Source organism: Mus caroli, unplaced genomic scaffold, assembly GCF_978045245.1.
Source record: "Mus caroli unplaced genomic scaffold, Mus_caroli_1 scaffold_8, whole genome shotgun sequence".
In the NCBI taxonomy this organism is placed as follows: Eukaryota; Metazoa; Chordata; class Mammalia; order Rodentia; family Muridae; genus Mus; species Mus caroli.
In genome coordinates this window covers 1,186,149-1,204,466 of record NW_028227263.1, presented here as the reverse complement: position 1 = coordinate 1,204,466, position 18,318 = coordinate 1,186,149, and the positions used below count along the sequence as shown (strand labels likewise).

Here is an 18,318-nt window from a genome sequence, read left to right as displayed (position 1 = left end):
TAACTTTGAAAAACCGCACTGAGGCCACCTATGGGCTGCCTGGGGGACACTGAGCTTGACAGGAATGCCCTGATAGACAGGGATACTTATTTGTCCTTGCTAGGCACATCAGAAAGAAACAAGTCCTAAAGATGCCTAACTTTCAAACACCCAGTTCCAATTTCTGGTGGCTTGTGGGCAGATCCTAAACTATAAGTAAGGCATATTTGGATTTTAGGGGGAAAAAAAGGAAATGATTTACTAGTATTTAAAAATCTAGAAATTTCACATGACGATCCAAGCTTCTGCCTGCCTTTTTTTAGGAAGCGGGAAGGATATTGCTGTCACCAAGACTGTGCTGTCACAAGAGAACCTTCTCTTGTCTCCTGTGGGCAGACTAGTGAGTTTTGAACTCTCTTAGCCACAGCAACGGGCATGGACTCACCCTTCCTGCACAGCCCCATCTTCTAGCATGACAAAACAGCTAAACCTGACCCAGCTGGCTAGAACTCCAAACTGGGCCACCCTGGGGTCACCTCTGTCCAACCTGGGTCTTTCTACTAAGGACAGTCCCTGAGCCTTAGTAGAGTCCTGGCCCCTCTTGGAGGCCAGATTTCAGGAGGACCTAGGCAGTGCTCTTCTGAAGTCCACGGTGACTGCAACATTGATGCAGCTTGTGAGTTGGAATTGTGAGCTGAATTAATCAGAGGTTGCAGCTGGGGGCTGGGGACTTTCAGGGCACAGAGGAGACGTCTGGTAGGGGCTGCTGCTGAGCATGAGGGAACACTCTGGCAGGTTCTCAGTGCTGTCCCCTTTCCAGAGCAATTTAAAATTAATTAAAAATGCTGGTGTGAGTGGGGCTCCTCACAGGCAGCCTGGCACAGTCCCCCCTATTTTTAACACTGACAGCAGATTCGAGGATTGACGGCTGTGCTTCCTGGCATTTCTTTTCTTGCTTAAAAACATAGCAGCGGCCCTTCTGCCGCCAAACCTTCTACCACCGTGCTCTGCAAGGCCACATTCAGGGAACCCTTCCTTAGGGTTTCATCAGAGTCCACTGGAAGGTGTGAACATGACTGTACTTATATTGGTTAGAGGGACAATTGGCCTTGGACCAGGCTGAGGCCCTAAGAACAGGCTCTGTGTGCTTCTATCTCTCCAGGATCCTTATAGGCCTATGCCAAGCAGAGGGGTACAGGGCACAAAACGGTCCAGAGCAAGTCTGGTGAGCTTGTGTGGGAGCCTCAAGTAAAGCCATTAAGTTCTAGGAAGAGGTGTGTCTACCCAGCTGAGCAGGTTGGATACCCTTGCAAGAGGCGAATTCTTGGTCAGTTTCATGTGTGCAGAGCTGTCCATGGTACTTAGGAGCGTCTTGTTCTGAGTGTGTAACAAAGGCCCTCCAAGGGTGGGGCTCAATCCAACAGTCTTACAGATGGTAGGAAGGATGGTGTTGTGGTGTCCCCAAGAGCAGACTCTGGAGCTTCAGGTCTCAGCCAAACTGTTTTAACCTCTCTAAGCTAAGGTCCATGACCCCCTGAAGTCATGGCACAGTATTGTGTCCTCCCGTGTTGATATAGGCATTAGACTGGTCAACACTGGACATGTTGCATGTGTCGATTCCAAGACAAGCAGTTTGTAAATGGCTGGTCCTTGTTGGCCAAAACATGTGGCCAATATTTTCACTATTCACCTACAGATTAATAACCTGAGATGTTGGGGTTTCAGAGTCCCCTCCCCACAGAGTACCAGGAATGATGGAGCCGTTGCTTTCCACCTTCTCTAAAAGCCCCCACCATCTTCTTTGCCACCTTTGTGGACGGTGGCTCTGTCAACCTGAGACTGTGTTGCAGACTCTAGCTCGCTGTCCTGCTCTGCCTCCAGAAGGCAAAGGCCCCAGTGCTGATCTCCGTCTCAGTCATTCTGGATCTGGCATCCCCGAGGACACCCACTGCCACAGGCTTTTCCAGGGCGTGTGGACTATCCCAGTGTCTTCTGAGGTGAGGTGTCCCCTCCTCAGTGGCCCTCCCGGCCTCTGTTCTTGATGCTGTCTGACTGCAGGAAGCTCACAGACGACAACTCCGCCCTGTGGCGTCCAGTCTTCTTCAGTGGGTATCTATTTTCAGCCCTGCAGCAAGCAGCTGGGATGCTTGTCTCTCCGCCTTTGTTCTGCTCCTCCTGTTTCCCCGCTCTGTAATTATGGGAGATGTTTATTCATTCACTAAGGGCCTGCCTGTGATTCTTAATTCTGTGATGCCCCTCTCTATTACTGAGCACATAAATCCTATTCTGTTTGGGGAACCCAACATCATTGGTCCTACTGTGCTACCTGCCATCCTAGTTTGAGCCTCAGGGAAGAGACTATGAATGGTAGGAGCTTACTGGATTCCAGTCTTGTTCATGGTTGCCAAGACAACATCACCCACCAAAAACCCATCACAGTTCTTCTGAGGTCACCCTAGGGGACCAGAGCCAACAGCCAGCCAGCAGATAGCACCTTCTAAGCTGGCAGCTTACTGCCCACTGGGGAAGATCCAGGAGCAGGGAAGAAGAACGCTTGCCTGATATCACGAGGGTTATGGTCCATCTTCTGCTGGAAGGATGACCTCTGGCTTTGGCATCGTTACTGGAGCTCTTAGGGTTAGAACCTGGACTCTCTCTAATGGTCTGAACAGGCCAGGCTTGGTAACTCATCCTCAGTAGGCCAATTAAAGAGACAGCTAATAGTGAAAAACAGAGAGAGGAGTCATTTGATATGGCCACATTAGGAAGAGGGACAAAGAGGTGACGTGACTCCCAAGTCTATCTTTGGGCTCCTGGTGTGAAATTTAGGTTTTAACAGAAGGTAGGAGGAGCGTAGAGCTGAGTGTCCTGGTCAGGGTGTGGTCCTGCTCAGCACTGACCCATCACTGTCTCAGCTCCAGTCTCTCCTGCAAGATGCGCTGACAAGTTCTCAGAACTCTGGGGGCTCACTAGGGGACAAGCTCCCCTTTGGCACCAGACTTAAGCCTTTCCCTCCCTAGCATGAGACTCCTGGGGCAATCCAATGCCTTGGGGTCCACTGTTTCCTTGGTCTGGTAGGTAAAAAAGAAGGGTACACATGTCTCTCTATAATATCCTATTTTTTAAGAGAAAATTTACTCCTAGTGGCTAGTTAGTTCTTCCTGGAGAGCGATTTGCACTAACCATAAGCACATCCAGGCCTTTTACCCTGTGGCTTCCTTCTTTGAGAAGAAAGAACTCAAAGAAGCAAGCACCACAGGCACAAAGATGTCTGGGCCATTATACTGATCAAGCAGAGAGTCCAATTGCATCTCACCCAGCTCTGAAGAACCTGGCCTGAAAAGGACAGTGAGAAGCCTCCAGGGACATTATATAATGTCACACGGGACAGCACAGAGCTGTGGCACGGGGCCGAAAGCTGTGAAGGAAGGAAAGGCAGGCTTCAAGGTCTGTCCCTCTGCAGAAGCTGGAGTTGTGCCCTGCTGCATGTGGGGCCATGTCAGCCGTAGAAGCTCACACAGCATTTTAACCACCTCCTGGGTAATACCAGAAGGATCAGGTTCAGGGGCAGGAAACTTCATTTCCCTCCCCCACCCTCCTGGGACAAATGTGTGGCCAGCCACATCAGGTAGCAGCGAGCAGGGAGAGTACACTTCCTGGATTGTGCTGCTGACCCAGATAGAAAAATGGAGCGCTCCTTGGGTGTTGGTAAAAGTAGACTATAAAGGGATGGGACCGATGCGGTAGAGGCCCATCAGCCAGAACAGGAGGGCTGGAAAGAGGGCTGGCTACAGACAGGTGAGGTGTGCAGGTTTGGGAACTTGTACCCTATGGTACCTGTGCTGTTGGTGCAGAAGCACTGGATTATGTCTTTAAGATGAGGTGGAATGGGATGAGGCCCTCTACCCAAGATAGAGAGATTGAAGACCCCAAAATAGCTCATGAAGAGGAAGTCCAACTTCCAGTTTCAGCGCTTAGTCCAGGACCAGAGTTTCACCTCAAAGGCAATGGACCACACCCCCTGAAGGGCTTTGTGCACTCCTCACTCTGCCTGGGCTGTTGGAAAAGCAGTTAGCTGGGTCTTAAGTGGCACATGCCCACCATTCCGTATCCCAGAAGTCCAAGATGCAGGCTTGCAGGACTGGCTCCTCCTGAGGCCTCTCCCAATTTGCCCATAGTGTTTTCTCCCCATGTCCTCAATACAGCTGTCCTCTGTGGGCTCCTATCCTGACCTCCTCTTCATAATAAGGACCCAAACCATATGTGACAAGGGCTCAAGCCAGTGACCTATTCTAACCTAATCACACCTGGAAAGGGTCTTCTTCCAAAGGTAGAAGCCACAGATCGAAAAATTAGAATTTGGAAGTGTTGATAATTCTGTGTATAATATCACTCCACCCACCCTAGACCACCAGAAGCCCGCTCAGCTTCCTATGAGAGACTCTCCAGTCCCCATGAAATGTCACCTTCAACCCCAACAGTGAATCACCACTTGAATGTCCCATGTGCCTTATTACCTGAGAGCCTGAGGCTCTGACCCTGCTCTGAGCATAGACTGGTAATCTACACCGTGTTAGATCCAGCCTTCCATGTTCAACATCTGCTGGAGCAGACTGGGGATCATGGAATGGATACCTTACCAGAAGAAGTGGCAGAGGTCATGTTAGTCCAGCCATTCTCTAAAACCCTCAATGGAGGGTAAAATGCAGCTGGGGAGACAGAAAGGTCCCTCCTGCCTACCCACACCTCCATCAGAGGTGTCTCCCTTGTCAGAGGGAGACAAGATGAGTGCAGCCTCCATCTCTGTTACTTTCCATACCAAGATACTCTCCCCACCTCATCCTACCCCTGTGCAAGTGAGTAGGTTCATGCTAGGGTCGTCTCACTCAGATCCCATCAAAGTGACCTGGTCTAGATCCAGTGGCAGTGCACCAGTGAGTCCACGACAACCTCTGAAGATGCTCCATGTGGCACACCCTCCTAGACTGTTTGCAGCGTATCCCTGGATAGCACCCATATTCCTTGTAACAACTGCCTGTGCGATGCTTCTGTCTGGCTGCAGGCCTTCCTCCTGGACTCTTCTTAGAGGGCTGGTGAGGACTGTTTGTGGCTGAAGGGAGAGCTTCCAGTAGCATCACGTGGACGACACCCTGTCCTTACTGTTGGATCTTGCTGGCTGCCTCTCCCCTAGGCCTCCCAGCCCAGCAATGTCTCCTTTGGTGTTAAGAATGGCTTAGCTTCTTCACCTAGCTGAATAGAGGAGCCAGATTCTATAAAAACTCAAGTTATCTGCTCTGCAACCTTAGGATTCTATTAGCTGGTTGGGAAGGGGTGCCTATCCCCCACCAAGGAATATGAGCAAGCTCCTGACACAGCTCTGCAAACCCACTGCTGTGCCCAGTTCTCCCTGCTTCTTAAAGCCAGAAGGACTTTATAGAGCATGTCACTTGAGTCTCATTTACCCATAAAGATGCAGAGACTCACAGGGAATAAATAACTTGGTTCAAGAACATAGGTAATCCTTGACATACAAAACCTGGATAGGTATCCTGCAAGACCTCCTCAGTAACTGTCTTGGTCTTGAGCCTCCAGACCATCTCTGGGACTCTTCTAAGGAATATAAGCCCTTGTTTGAGCCAGGGCTTCCACAAAGCAGTGGATCTATCAGGAGCATACACAAATGTCTGTCAACTTGCCTGGGAACTATAAGGAGTCTACCTAACAGTCTCTCTACTCAATGGTTGGGACATTACTTGGCTTAACATACCATGGTAATACAAGTGAGTCCAACTCTATTGTGGGAAACCATGGCAGGGAAATTGAGGCCAGCATTTTAATAATAAAATCCATCCCTAGTTCATGGCAAGGGCTCACAGCACCACCCAGTTTGGGTCCTTCCATGAGCATGTGGGCATGTGTCCTCTTTGCCTTCAGTCCCTGGCTGTATACACTGCTCATCAGTCCTCCCAGTATTCCCTGTTTCTCTCTGGGTTTCAGGGCTTTCCTGATCCCAGTTGCATCTAATAGTAGCCAGACCATGAGTACAGCCCTGGAATTGATTTGCTTTAAGGTTAAATCAGTCACGGCGGCTCTTTAGTTCCCAAAATAAAACTGGGCATTTGGATCCAGTGAGAAAAAGTTGATTTGAGTTCCCGAACCAGCAACCTCAAGAGCATTTCATGTTCTGGGTATCTCTTTGTCTCAGACTCATTTATCCAAGGCTAGCCTCAAACTCTCTGTATAGCCGGTTATGACCTCGAACTCGTGATCTTCCTGCTTCTATCTCCCAAGTGCTGAGATTACAGGCACATGCCACTACACCTGGTTTATACTGTACTGGGCATGGAACCCAGGGCTTTGTGCATGCTAGGCAAGCACTTTACCAGCTGAGCTATACTCCCTGCCCTACTTTATTGGCTTTGATTGACAGACATAGTAAATGGCGAACTCTTCTTTCCATTAGCCTTCACCTCTGGTCTCCCAGGGCCCTTGTATAGGAAAGAGTTGGATTTGTTTATTGCAGTACAATCCCAACTCATGACAAGAGCAGAGGTCCTGGGAAGGCTGTTTCCCCTCCTGCATCTGTGGTTGGAGGCCAAGTTGCTCGTGTCAGATAACTGTCCCACTAGGAACAGTGAGGAAGTATGTATAAAAGCCACTCCTGAGTGGCCCAAAGCACATAGAAATAGAAAGGGCCCTGAGGAAAGGGAAGCCCCAGGAAAAGCCCTCACAGATAGTGGGATATCACTGGCTAGAAGATACCATTAGACATTGGGGTCAGAGTTGTCTAGATGGCTAAAACAGAGAGGGAAGTTCTTATAAAAAGTAACACCTACAAAATCTTCACCCAAATCTTCCTCAAATCCCTGACAGGCTCCTGAGCTACCATATATGTGCAGGGGAAGAACTGAAGGGCCCAATGGAAAACAGTAACTTAAACTTGGAGAGTCCAGGGGAGATGTCAGGAGTTTCTGTCTGCAGAGGCAACAGTGGAGACATAAGTCCCGCCTTGGTGGAACTTAGCAAGCACCTTGGCCTGTCTATAGGATCCCTGGAAGGGAGATTAGAGTCAGACCTCATCCTAAAACCAAAGCAGTAGCAATCCCTCTAAAAGAACCCTGTAACTGGCTTCATGTTCATCTTCTGCCAGTGGTTTTATTTACTGCTAGAAAACTCAACACTCATCAGATAACAGATACAGTTGTGCGGCGTCTGAATTGGAAGACAACAGATACACAAAGGAGAACATTTTGCCATATGTGGGCATGAATCTTGATAATCAGCATGAATAGAACCATCTAGGAGACACCCCCATATGTGTCTGGAAAGGTTTTTTTTTTTTTCAGAGAGGTTTAACTGAGGAGTGAAGACCCACTCTCAATGTGGCTGTGGTCCAGAAGTGAATGAAAAGGAGAAAGTAAGCTGAGTACCAGCGTTCATCTCTCTCTGCTTCCTGATTGTGGATGGGAAGTGAGTGACTGCTTCATGCTCCTGCTGCCAAGCCTTCCCCGCCATGATGGACTGCACCATAACCCAGGGAGCCCAGATAGGCCTTCCCTCCCTCGTATTGCTTTTGTTAGGCCCCTACACTCATTGTTAAGCTCTTGCTATGCTGGGGAGTGGGTTTGCCAAAACGAGAATGACTGTGACTCCGTCTTCTGCCCCAGACCTCCCAGAAGGTGCAGGAAGAGTATTCATGGTGTGAGGAATTCTAGAAACAGTTGTCTTATATAATGAAGTAACGCCCAGGGTGAAGCAGGGAGAGAACCTTCATTTTTATTTACTTGTTTATTGGATGAACATTTGAAGGCATCTTTGAAGGGAGCTGGGCTCCTTACTGTAGTGAAGTAGTGACTAAGACAGATATTTTGTTCAGGAAGAAACAGTATGGATTCTTAAATAATACGACTTCAGTTTCTGATATATGCAATGAGGACAAATAATGAATGGCCAGGACAAGACCATTTCTGGAGTATCTCATCTGTGTTACTCCCATGAGAGAACCTCTCCTGTGTCTTGTTTTAGAAGACCATGAATCATGAGTCCCTTCCTTCACAGGCTCACCTAGCCCTAATCTTTCCCAATATCCCTATCTACACATACCATTACATGAAGCACCAAGAACACAAGTACACACACTGGGGAATGCTGGCCTTCAGTATGGGGGCCTGGTTGCCATGGTTGTGCTTTCTGGTCTCAGCTTCTGTATATGGAGTCATGGTGGCCATACAGCCACTGTGGTCCCTCGGCATGGCCCTGGCTCCTGCAGTCCACCTTTATTCTCCAGGGTGTGGTGAGGCGCTATGCGGAGGAAGCAGTGGCTGTGTAGGTCAGGGCAACTCTAAAAGCAGGGTCCTCCCTAGAGCTCCCAGAGAGTCCAGCCAGAGCAAGGATGGCTGAGAGGAGTTGATTCTCCTTTATAGCTGAGAGCTGGGCATGTGTGTCCACTATGGAGAAACAGCCAGGCCATGTGAGGATCAGCTCTCTACCATGCATGCAGCCAAGGCAGGATGCAGGCCTTGTTATATGTTGGCCATGCTGTCTGAGTCTCTGGAGTCTCTGGGTTACCTCATAAGGCTTCCAGCTAAGGAGGGTGGTGGCAGGCAGCCCATGCCACATGCTTGTGATAGGAAGATGCTGAGCTACATACTTTGTGGGGTGGGGCTTAGCACATGCTCCCCATCTCCAGAGAGGCTGAGAGTGAGTCCAGTCTCTCTGGGTCTTAAGCCCTTCCTCAGGATACTCAGGGAACTTGTGAGGCAGGCTAGGGCTTGTTTCTCTTTAGATGAGGAAGCTGTATCTTGGAATCCCACTTTGGGCCACTCACTGACCCAGAATGCCCATCTGCTAGCTCCAGGCTCAAATTTCATGAATTCCTAGGAGCTGGACCGAAGGACCCAACAGGCCTGGAGGCTGGGGAGGGAGGGAGTGCTGCATGGACTTGGCTCCCAGGCCGAGGACTGTACTCTGCTAATCAGCACTGCTGGTAATTGGCTTACTCCCTGCAGACGGCTATCTTTGTCTCTCTGAAGTCTACAGGGGACCTTCGCACGTCCTTCCATCTTGGGGGAAGGGTTCCTGTAGGAAGGCAGGACTCTAGGGCTCTCTTGGAAGAGCCAGGCAGGGGAGGGGATCTTCAGGTCCAGGTAGAAGCCAAGAACCTGATCCATGCCCTTCTGTCCACCAGAAGTTTCCAGAGCTCAAAGACAGGCTTATGTGGGAAAAGACCAGTTCTGATACAAGGGTGCTGGCTGAGTCTAAGGGGAAATAGAGGTGATGTTTGAGCCAGAATGGGATCAGGACATGGGTTATAACAGCCTTAGGGTCTGAGTATAGAGCAGGCAGCCCTGAGCAGGCAGGGCAAGGTGGGCCTGGCTGGTGAGGCAGCATTTGACACTTAAGATCTTAAGAATATATTCCAGTCTCTCTTACCTCTCTCTCGGGCCTCCAGAGACCCTGCATTGGCTACGGTCCTGGACAGGTATCCAAGGTTACTTGCAAGAGGCTCTTACCCAGTTCTTACCCAGCCCCTTAGCACCAGTCCAGTCCAGCCAGGCTCAGGTCAGTTCTGAAGCCTGCTCCTCGGCAGTGCCACTCACCCTGGGTACCATATAACTTCCAAAAGTTGAGCCCCTCAGTGGCTCCTGCTGGAATGGTGCAGACGCCGCAGACGCAGACGACACCCACATCTTTGTGCAAAGCTAACCCCATGTTACTGCCGAGACGCCTTTTAATATCTGGCCTTATTTATATGGGTAATGACTCATTCACCAATTACTGTGAGATGGAGATACTTTGCCTACTAATATTTAAATTGCAGTTATCTGAAGCTACTAGGGAAGGGAGTGAGGTCTGCTGGTTTGAGTTTGGTAGGAATGGGCTCCAGGAATAGAGCTCTTGTCTCTACCTGCCCAGTTGCACCCGCTTCTGCTTCTGCCTCCCTGCTGCAGACGGACACCACTGGCCAGGGGCCCTACACCTGGTCCATTTCCTTTCTGACATTTGTTGGAGTTAGGGTCAGGTGGGCCACTGAAAACCTCTGGAGCCTCTCTTTCTCTTCTCAGCTCCCCATGGACCTCTGTTAGACCAGGAGACAGAGCAGCCTCTGAGCCAGTGTTGAAAGCAGCTCAGGTACTCCCCTGCCTCAGCAGCCCTGTCTCTCTCTACCTTGTTCTCCTCCACTGAAATAAGGGCCAGTGGAGCAGAACCTCAGGAAGCTAAGGTGGGAAAATAAGGATTGCCTCAAGGCATCAAGGTGTGCTATGCCACAAAGCCTGGGAAGTTGGACTAGCTGCTTCTAGAATCTCCCATTTTCTTCTCTTCCACTGTGGTGGTACCACATGGGGTGGGGGTGGCGGCTTTGTGCCTTGAGGTATCTAGCCACAGCTGAAGGGAAGCATGTGACTTCATGCACATACCTAGCATGCATGCCCTCAGTACCCATTCTCAGTGAATCCTCAGAACATAGCCTTGTGCTGGCTGAGGCAGGTCTCTTCTCTAGGAGAGGCTCCCGCAGGAGTCTAATGTGAACTCCCAAAAGTATAGTGATGGAGGGAGCACCATCCTGGCCTAGGTGAGTGCCTAGTTAAACTGCTACCTGCCATTTACATATGCAGTTTTGCTTCTCTTTTTGCTGCCACCTCACAAGGTACTCCCTTGTATCAAAATGCCCTTCACTGTGCAAATCAGATGGGTGAGTCCAAGCGATGTTAGAAGCTAAGGACAGGCTCTAGCTTTCACCCAGCAAAATAAGGCTACAGGGAATGCTGAAGACACCAAAAGGATTCTGGGAACTGAGTTCTGGTGCTCCTGTTCAAATAACAATCCTGTCAGAGCCCTCTTGTACAGGCCTTACTAGGTCCCTAGACAACTGCTTGGTGTGGTGTGGTACCCCTATAAGCCCTTGATAGGAGTGGAACAGCCCTGGGTAGGGGTGGGGCTGGACAATGGGCTGCCTGTTGCCTCATGTCACTTAAATAGGACTGGAGACAGACCAGCCTGCTGCGCCTGGAACCCAAAGGACTGGATTCTTTTACTCGTTCATTTAGTTTCCAGCATGTTGGGAATTTCCAGCTCCCAGTTTTCAGGGGAAAGAGGAAACACTGGCATATCCAAGAAAAGCCCAAAGGACTGTCTGCTGCACTAGGAATCTTGACGAACAGTGTCTCCAATGACAAGGTCAGCCAGGGAGGTGTCTTAGAGGAGGTAACACCCTGAAAGATGACAGAGGCATCTAGACATGCTAGGGAGAGTCTATGTAGGGGAGGGGATTGTCCACCACCTTTCCACCTGATGACTTGTAGTTTGGTGTGGTTGGGATCTTCTTGCTGTAGTTGTGAAGCAAGGTGTTCTGTGGCCCAGTCTGGCCTCAAACTTGCTGTGTAGTTGAGGATCTTAAAATCATGATCTACCTGCTTTCATCTCCTGAGTGCTGGGTGGGATTGCAGGTGTAAATTACAACACGTATGCCTGGCTTATGCCGTGCTGGGGATTGAACCTAGGGGCTTTGTGCATGCTAAGCAAACACTGTGTGAACTGAGCGGTGTCCCTGGATTCCATCACACATGTTCTAATGGCTCGTATTACTCAGCCAGTGCTGACAGTACTGTTGCAAATAGAAACACTTGAACTCTTGCCACCTCTCATGAGGCAGCTCCAGGGACATCCTTTTCTACAGAAACAGAAGTACACAGAGAAGGGGTAGCTTTTCTAGAGTCACAGAGCCTCATTCCCCACTGGGTAGTTCTTCTCCAGAGTGCTGTGTGGGGGAACACTTTGTTATACCCTGAACACATGAACTCAGGTAACCCCACAGCCAGTACTGGGAATTGCCAGGCACCCCACTTCTGCTGGTGGGGGAAACTGAAGGAAAAGGGACTGCCCGAGCAGATAGCCCATGGCTACAGAGGACAGTGCCTTAGCCCACACTATCCAGCTCCTGCACACACACCCTCCAACACTGAAACCACAGCAAGGGGAGACACGCTTGTCATCAGCAGTAAGCACTTCCGAGTCTCACCACGTGCTGGGAGCACCTGCCATGTCCTCCCTGCCAGGACTTGAGAGCCTCAAAATGTTCTGATGCACAGAGAGCCTTTTTTTGTACAAGAAGTAAAATTATTTTCAGCCTGTTGTCAGGCAGCTGTCAAAAGACATGGAAATGAAGGGCTTAGTGAGCTCTGAGAGGAAGTCCCACGGCCAGGGTGGGTGTAGGGACACAGGCTGTTGGTCATGCTGGTTGTGGAGTGGAGAGAAAATGGTGGTGTGGGGCTCATTTCAGGGGTCTGATCCCGGGAGCATGATCTGATTTTTTTCCAAGCATGAATGGACATTGAGTGGTCCCAGATGCTGATGGAGTTCACCTCCCTGCAGTGCTGGGGGCTCATGGTTACGTGTCTAGACTCGAGCTCTTTGCCATCTGTACATCATATACTGCCCATGGCCTGTCATCCAGAATGAAATCAGATTGGTGGGGGGAAAGCTTATGGATATGGGAGTGAGCACCCAGGAGGCTGAGGCAGGAGAATGGCACGTTCCAGGCCAGGCTTAGCTTCATAGTGAGACCCTCTCTCTAAAAGCAAAAGAGAAAAAAGAAATGAGGAAGTTGGTGATGTTGGCTTTTGGACCATGGCAGCTTCACACCCATAATGTCGCGGCAGGGCACCCCAGCACCTCCAGGACCCAAGTACCTTATACAACCTCTGCAAATCTCTAGAGAGTTCTGTGGGTACTCTCAGGGAACCCAGGATGGAGTTGCTCCCAGAACATTCCAGAAGTCTCAAACCCTCTCATGAGAAAGCACTGTGAATAAAGGATCTCTAGCAGTCTTGAAGAGAAACAGCTTTTGGATTTTATCTCTTCCTTAATTTTAATTTTTAATCCCTGCTCTATAGTTTCTGGTGTCCTTAGAGATGCTACCAGTATTTCCCAGGGATCTGCGGGTTTGCTGCCAGCCTCAGTCAACACCATCCAGAGAAGTCTGAGTTGGTAGTAGGGACCTGGGTCCCCACGGTCACTGGGTGGAAGACCTCAGGGGATGACATAGACAGTTCTGTGCTAGGTGAGGAGAAGTCAGGCTCACTGTCTGTTGACAGACCTGTGAGCATAGAACCACAGCAGTGTAAGCCAAACCTCAGCTTCTTGCATGGGACCGTTGTTCACACACAACTGATGTTCTGCCAGCCATGAATGCTGCATGTAACATTGTAAGATGAGAGATAAAATAAACACCCCATGTGTTTGTTTTCTGAAGCCAGGAGGAGAGAGTCATTGGTGTGGGGTAGGGTACAGCGCTAAGATCTCCTTGGGGTAGGGTGCCATGACCTGTCCTTGACAACAAGAATCACTGCTTGCAGGTAGAGACCCCTTTGTTGCTGGGAGTGTTCAAGGACAGCATGTTTGCGGGGATATATCAGAAGCAGCCCATTCCCCCAGCAGGAATGCTCAGGGTATAGCATAAGGCACCTCCACCTCTCCATAGCAGAGCCTATCCCAGGCCAACTATACAGCATTCTGACTGCCCAGATCACAATAGATGCTCACACAGTCTCTAGCCCACCTGCCCACAGTCCTGCTTGCCACAGCCACTCCACAGGGTCACCCCAGCTCTAAGCTGAGCTGCTCTCAGCCTTGTCAAAGAAGCTTCATTTAGCAGTGAACAGTGGCAAAGGCAAACTCATAACTGGTCAGTTCTGAGAATTAAGAGACTGTAATGAACAATCCAACCCTGTGTTGGACCTCTGTAGCAATCCAGCCCTGCGTGGGACCTCTGTAATAACCCCTCTGCACTCCCTGACCACCAAGGCTCAGGGAACAGCACAGAAGGAAGAGAGGAAAGAATGCGAAGCTGGAGGATATGTGGAACCTTGTGAAATGCCATCTTGGGGACATGACATGGCCGTTGTTCCCATGAACTCACAGCACTGTGGTTGCCTTGTATAAGACCTCCTCTACAAGGCCAAGCCAACCAGAATCCCAGTAAGGATGGCAAGGAGCTCATGAGCACCACCTCCCAGCTGAAGGTCTATTGTCAGTGACTGACTGCTGGAGGAGGGAGCAGCCACTGGTAACTAGCCCATGTTCCAGTGGATGGCTCCATACCCCTGCACACACAGGCAACACTGACTGGACTCAGTGAGCTTTAGCAAGAGAAAGCAGGACCTGAACTTGGATGCACCTAAGAGGAGGTGGAGAGGCCACTGGGATGAATATGATCAAAATACATTGTACACATGTTTTTAAAAAAAACAAAACTAATGGTGTCTGAAGAGAGTGTCCTCAGGTATGGGATTATACTGTGGGGTCCTTTGTCACATCATCTTGTATCTATAGCCTGGCTGGTTTCTCCTACCTAGACATGCCACCTGTGCCCCATACCTGTTGCTCTCCCACCCCACCCCACCCAGCCAGCACAGCTCACTCTCCAAGGCCTGATAGGACATTGGATTTGGGGTTGGGTCTAGTTGGCACTATGCGAACTGGGTAGAGACACGATTCTGCTTGGGGATATTCTCAGCTCTTCTCATTGGAGAGCTCAGGGCTCTGCACACTTCCACAGCAATTTCTACTTGTGAGCAAATGCATCCAAAGGAGCAGCTACCTAATATACGGCTGGTGATGGTGGCAGCTGGGGGCTTTGTATCTGGAACGTGTGACACCACTGCCTTGCTGGAGTTTGGGAGTTTGGGTTTCTGCTCTAGGGAAGATGGGACAGGGACCTACTTGATCCTCACTCTTTTGACATATCTTAGGTCAGAGACCCAGTGTGGAAAAGAAGGTTCTATCATCTCCTTCATTTAGAAAAGGTGTGGGGTGTCACACTGCCCTCCTGGGAAGAGGCCTCCTCCCACAACCTCCACCAAAGGTCAATGTCAGATGTAGGATCTTCTGGTGGGAAGGGTGACTGTGGCACAAAGCCTAGCTTCTAGCTTTACCACCCAGTTGTGGGCATACATTCTCTGCACCACACAGTGGCCAAGGAGATGCCAAAGCAGTGGGTGGCAGGGAAACTAGGCTTGGGTGCAGCTTTGTGCTTTCTGGAAGATATTGATCCCCGACAGATGGAGCAAGCACTGAGCAGCACTGGTGTCTCAGAGAGTCCCCAGAACTCTGGCAAGTCCCCCGAGCCCATGTGGTTGTGGGTCTGACTGGGGGGGTCCCTGGCCTCTGGAGTGGGGCTTCCTGTGGACACTGGTGACACCATCCCAATATTGGCCTCCAGCCAAGTGCTTCATGATGATCTAGAAACCTCCGTGTTGACGCCTACCCAGGAAAGGTATCTCTAGTTCATCCCTGGAAGATGGATGCTTGTGGGTGATGTCACAGGCAAAGAGTCTCCCAGAAGGTGCTCAACCTTGCCTAGAATGTCCAAAGGACCACAGAGGCCACATGCATGGTGCAGCAGCGAGCGTTAGACAGCCGCTCCGTCTCTAAGCCAGCCGTTTTGATGCCACCGGCTGTGATACTACAGGGGAGGATGTCACACGGGCGGTTTTGACATTGCTGACGCACCGTGTGGGCCCAATGGAGATGATGTTTAAATGCTCAGCCGACACGAAGCTCACACACAGACACACATAGTGATTCAGGCACAGCCTTTTCCTTCCCAGACAACGCCTGGCACAGCAGCGACCATTCCGAGCGTGCCTGGGATCCCAAGTGTGCTGAGGAAGGAAGGTGCCACTGCTCAGGCACGCCAGCCTCCTCTTCCTTACACCGCCATTTTTGTTGACATAAACTGTGTCGACCATATGGGGTTGAATTCAGAGTTCCAGTTGCTTTTTCCTGTCTCTTCCTTTTCCTTTTCTCCCCCTCCCCCGCCCCTTCCCCGGGTTTGGGAAGCTGTTCTCTTGGCAACCACAGAAGCAAAGCGCACTCTTAATTGCTGCCCCAGTGGTAGATGCCCAGTGCGAGCCTGACCCTTGCACTCCCTCCTCCTTTGATAGCACCTTCACCCTGGTGTGGGAATCATTCACTGTATGCCCCCCCCACCACCACCACTGCAGGGTGCAGCAGTGAGCACCCCCACCCACACTCTGCACTCTCTTCGTTTGCTATACAGACAGAACTTTTCTCAAGGTGATGTTTGGAGAGAGCTTCCCTTGCTTGACTTCTGTTGGGGGTGTGAATGCCAGAGACACGTGGGGAAAGAGCTCTGAAGGGCCCGTTTTTGCCGACTGCCCTGTATTGGGGTGCTTTACTTCCGACTACTTTGCCAGTTATTATTTCCCATTCCTTACACAAAGCGAATGTAAGTGGCAGGGGGCGGAGTCCTGCTTTCCCAGGGTCATTATCAAGATGGGGAGGGCCAGAGAAGTGATGCCACTTGTGTCTGATGCTTCCAAAGGGAAATAGGTCACTGTCAGAATTCCTGAATCCTGGCACGCCTACCGGGGTGTCAGGGATCTTCTGGTGACTTGTCTGAAGCGTGGATATTTCTCCCTTGACTTTTTTACCACATCTGCTAGCTGACAAATAGACTTGGCTTCTTCTTAAAAAAAAAAATGTAAAAAAAAAAAAAAATAGAAAAAGCACAGTACTTTATATTTAGCCACAGGCGCACGGAGCGCCCAGCAGCAGCCGGGTTTCCTTGGATAACTGGGGCTCCGGCTCACAAATGCCTCCCGGTGTCTCCTGGCCGCCAGCTCGCGCGCAATCGCCTGCTCCATGTTAACCCTGCGTGGTGCTGCCTCCCCGATGCCCTGCTTGCTCTCTCGGCAGCGTGGCACTGCTCACATGAGGATCACCGCCAGAGGTAGCCGGTTCTGAGAGCAGCCTCAGTCTGCGCACAGTTGCTTCCCAGCTGACAGACAGAATATGGGGTGGGCTTTGTCACCAGCACGCTGGGTCTGGCATGCCCAGCGATGCTCGGGGCTGCAGAGCGCCCAGACGCCCGCCACTGCTCGCCGGGTCCCAGCCGCGCCAGCTCCGAGGGGCCGGGCTGCGCGCCTAGCCTTCCTGCCCGCCGAGAGGGTTATATAATGAGCGGACCGCTGCCAAAGTCACAGGGAAAATGAAGTCTTTGTTAAATGCCTTCACCAAGAAGGAAGGTAAGGAGAAAGCTGTAGGAAGCGTGGGGTGCCTGGTGAGCAGCCGTGGGCTGCTCCTCGGGGGAGAGGGGACTCGGGTGCCTCCTCAAATTGCTGGTTGCGGTTCATCGCTCAAGGAATAATTGCCCCAGCTTTGTGGTATGGTTTGGCTCTAGTCAGGTCTGGAAGATTAACACAGATGAAGGTGCCTTTGTATTTTAGTGTGTTCCTGAGCTACCAGCCTCTGGCAGAACTGCATTCCAGAACATCTCATCCAGAAAGCTTATGCCAAGGGACACATTGGGAAACTAGGTCTTGGGGAAAATAAAAGAAGTTTTGGTTTTCCGTCTTCCAGTCACCTGGAGGCTGTGAGCACCTGCTAAGGAGGGTCAGGGCACATGGCTGGATGCACCCAAGGCATCCTCTTCTAGTGCCACTTGCCAGTTCTGCCTGGCTGTCCCTGGGTTTCGAAATAAGCCATGGGGTGCATGAAGAATCCCTCTTTAACATACCTTGTATGATTTTTATTGTGAGGAAGGAAAAAACTGTATAAATAAATGCATGTAAGACAGCTAAGAAAATATCCACCCACCTAAGAGCCTGCAGATTGCTGAAAGAAGGAAACGTTGGGTGGCATATTAATCATTTTCAGACAGGAAAGGAGTTATTTTTAACACTTTTCATGAAAAAAAAAAAACATCATTTGCGTGTATGGTCCCAGTCAGAGAGTTTTCTCAGATAGCAAGCTTTCTATCTTTCTGATGAAACCAGGTTTCCAAAGAGGTGACTTTAAGGATATTAGGAAGATCACTTTCTACCCAAGCTCACTGTGAACTAAACACCAGAGATACTTCAGCAGCCTTGAAACTAATTTGATATGAGGCTTGGTCGTTAAGCAAGACAATTTTCATTAAAATGTTCACTCTAATGTTACCTGTGTGGGTCCATTTGACTCACTTGCCTGGTCTTCGGGGTGAAATGTGCATAATGTGTCCCGGCTGTTTTGTTCTATGACCCTCCCTGTGTGGCCTCGCCTGCATGAGGACTTCCTGCCTACTCCTTCCTTCTACAGACTCAGGCTCTTCAAAATGGGCATAGAATAGATCCTCTTCTTTTTCTGATGAGGCTTACCAAAATTTGGCATGTGGGACTTCGATTTTTTATAACCCACGGACAGCATGAATTGTAGCCATGGGTTAGATTGTTAAGTAATGCTATCTCCATTCTGCTTCTATGGATGTTTCTTTCCTACGGAGTCTGTCTTAGCAATGGGCAGGGTATCAAGTGCCCTCACATCCCCTCACTTTCCCAT

General features: G+C 50.2%; 1 protein-coding gene across 6 annotated transcripts in view; it reads left to right on the top strand.

The window, feature by feature from the left end:
- The window catches only part of Shank2 (SH3 and multiple ankyrin repeat domains 2), a 453,640-nt gene that overhangs the window by 190,627 nt on the left and 244,695 nt on the right, over nucleotides 1-18,318 (top strand). For 2 of the 6 annotated variants that reach the window (XM_085841130.1, XM_085841129.1), the window contains exon 1: nucleotides 16,540-17,027. The exons of 3 other annotated variants lie outside the window; for them this stretch is intronic. In XM_085841130.1, coding sequence (XP_085697256.1) covers nucleotides 16,991-17,027 — 37 coding nt within the window. In that variant the 5' untranslated portion in view covers nucleotides 16,540-16,990. Of the gene's footprint in view, nucleotides 1-16,538; nucleotides 17,028-18,318 lie in introns of those variants that run through there. One more of the 6 variants, XM_029479124.2, reaches the window with a different exon arrangement.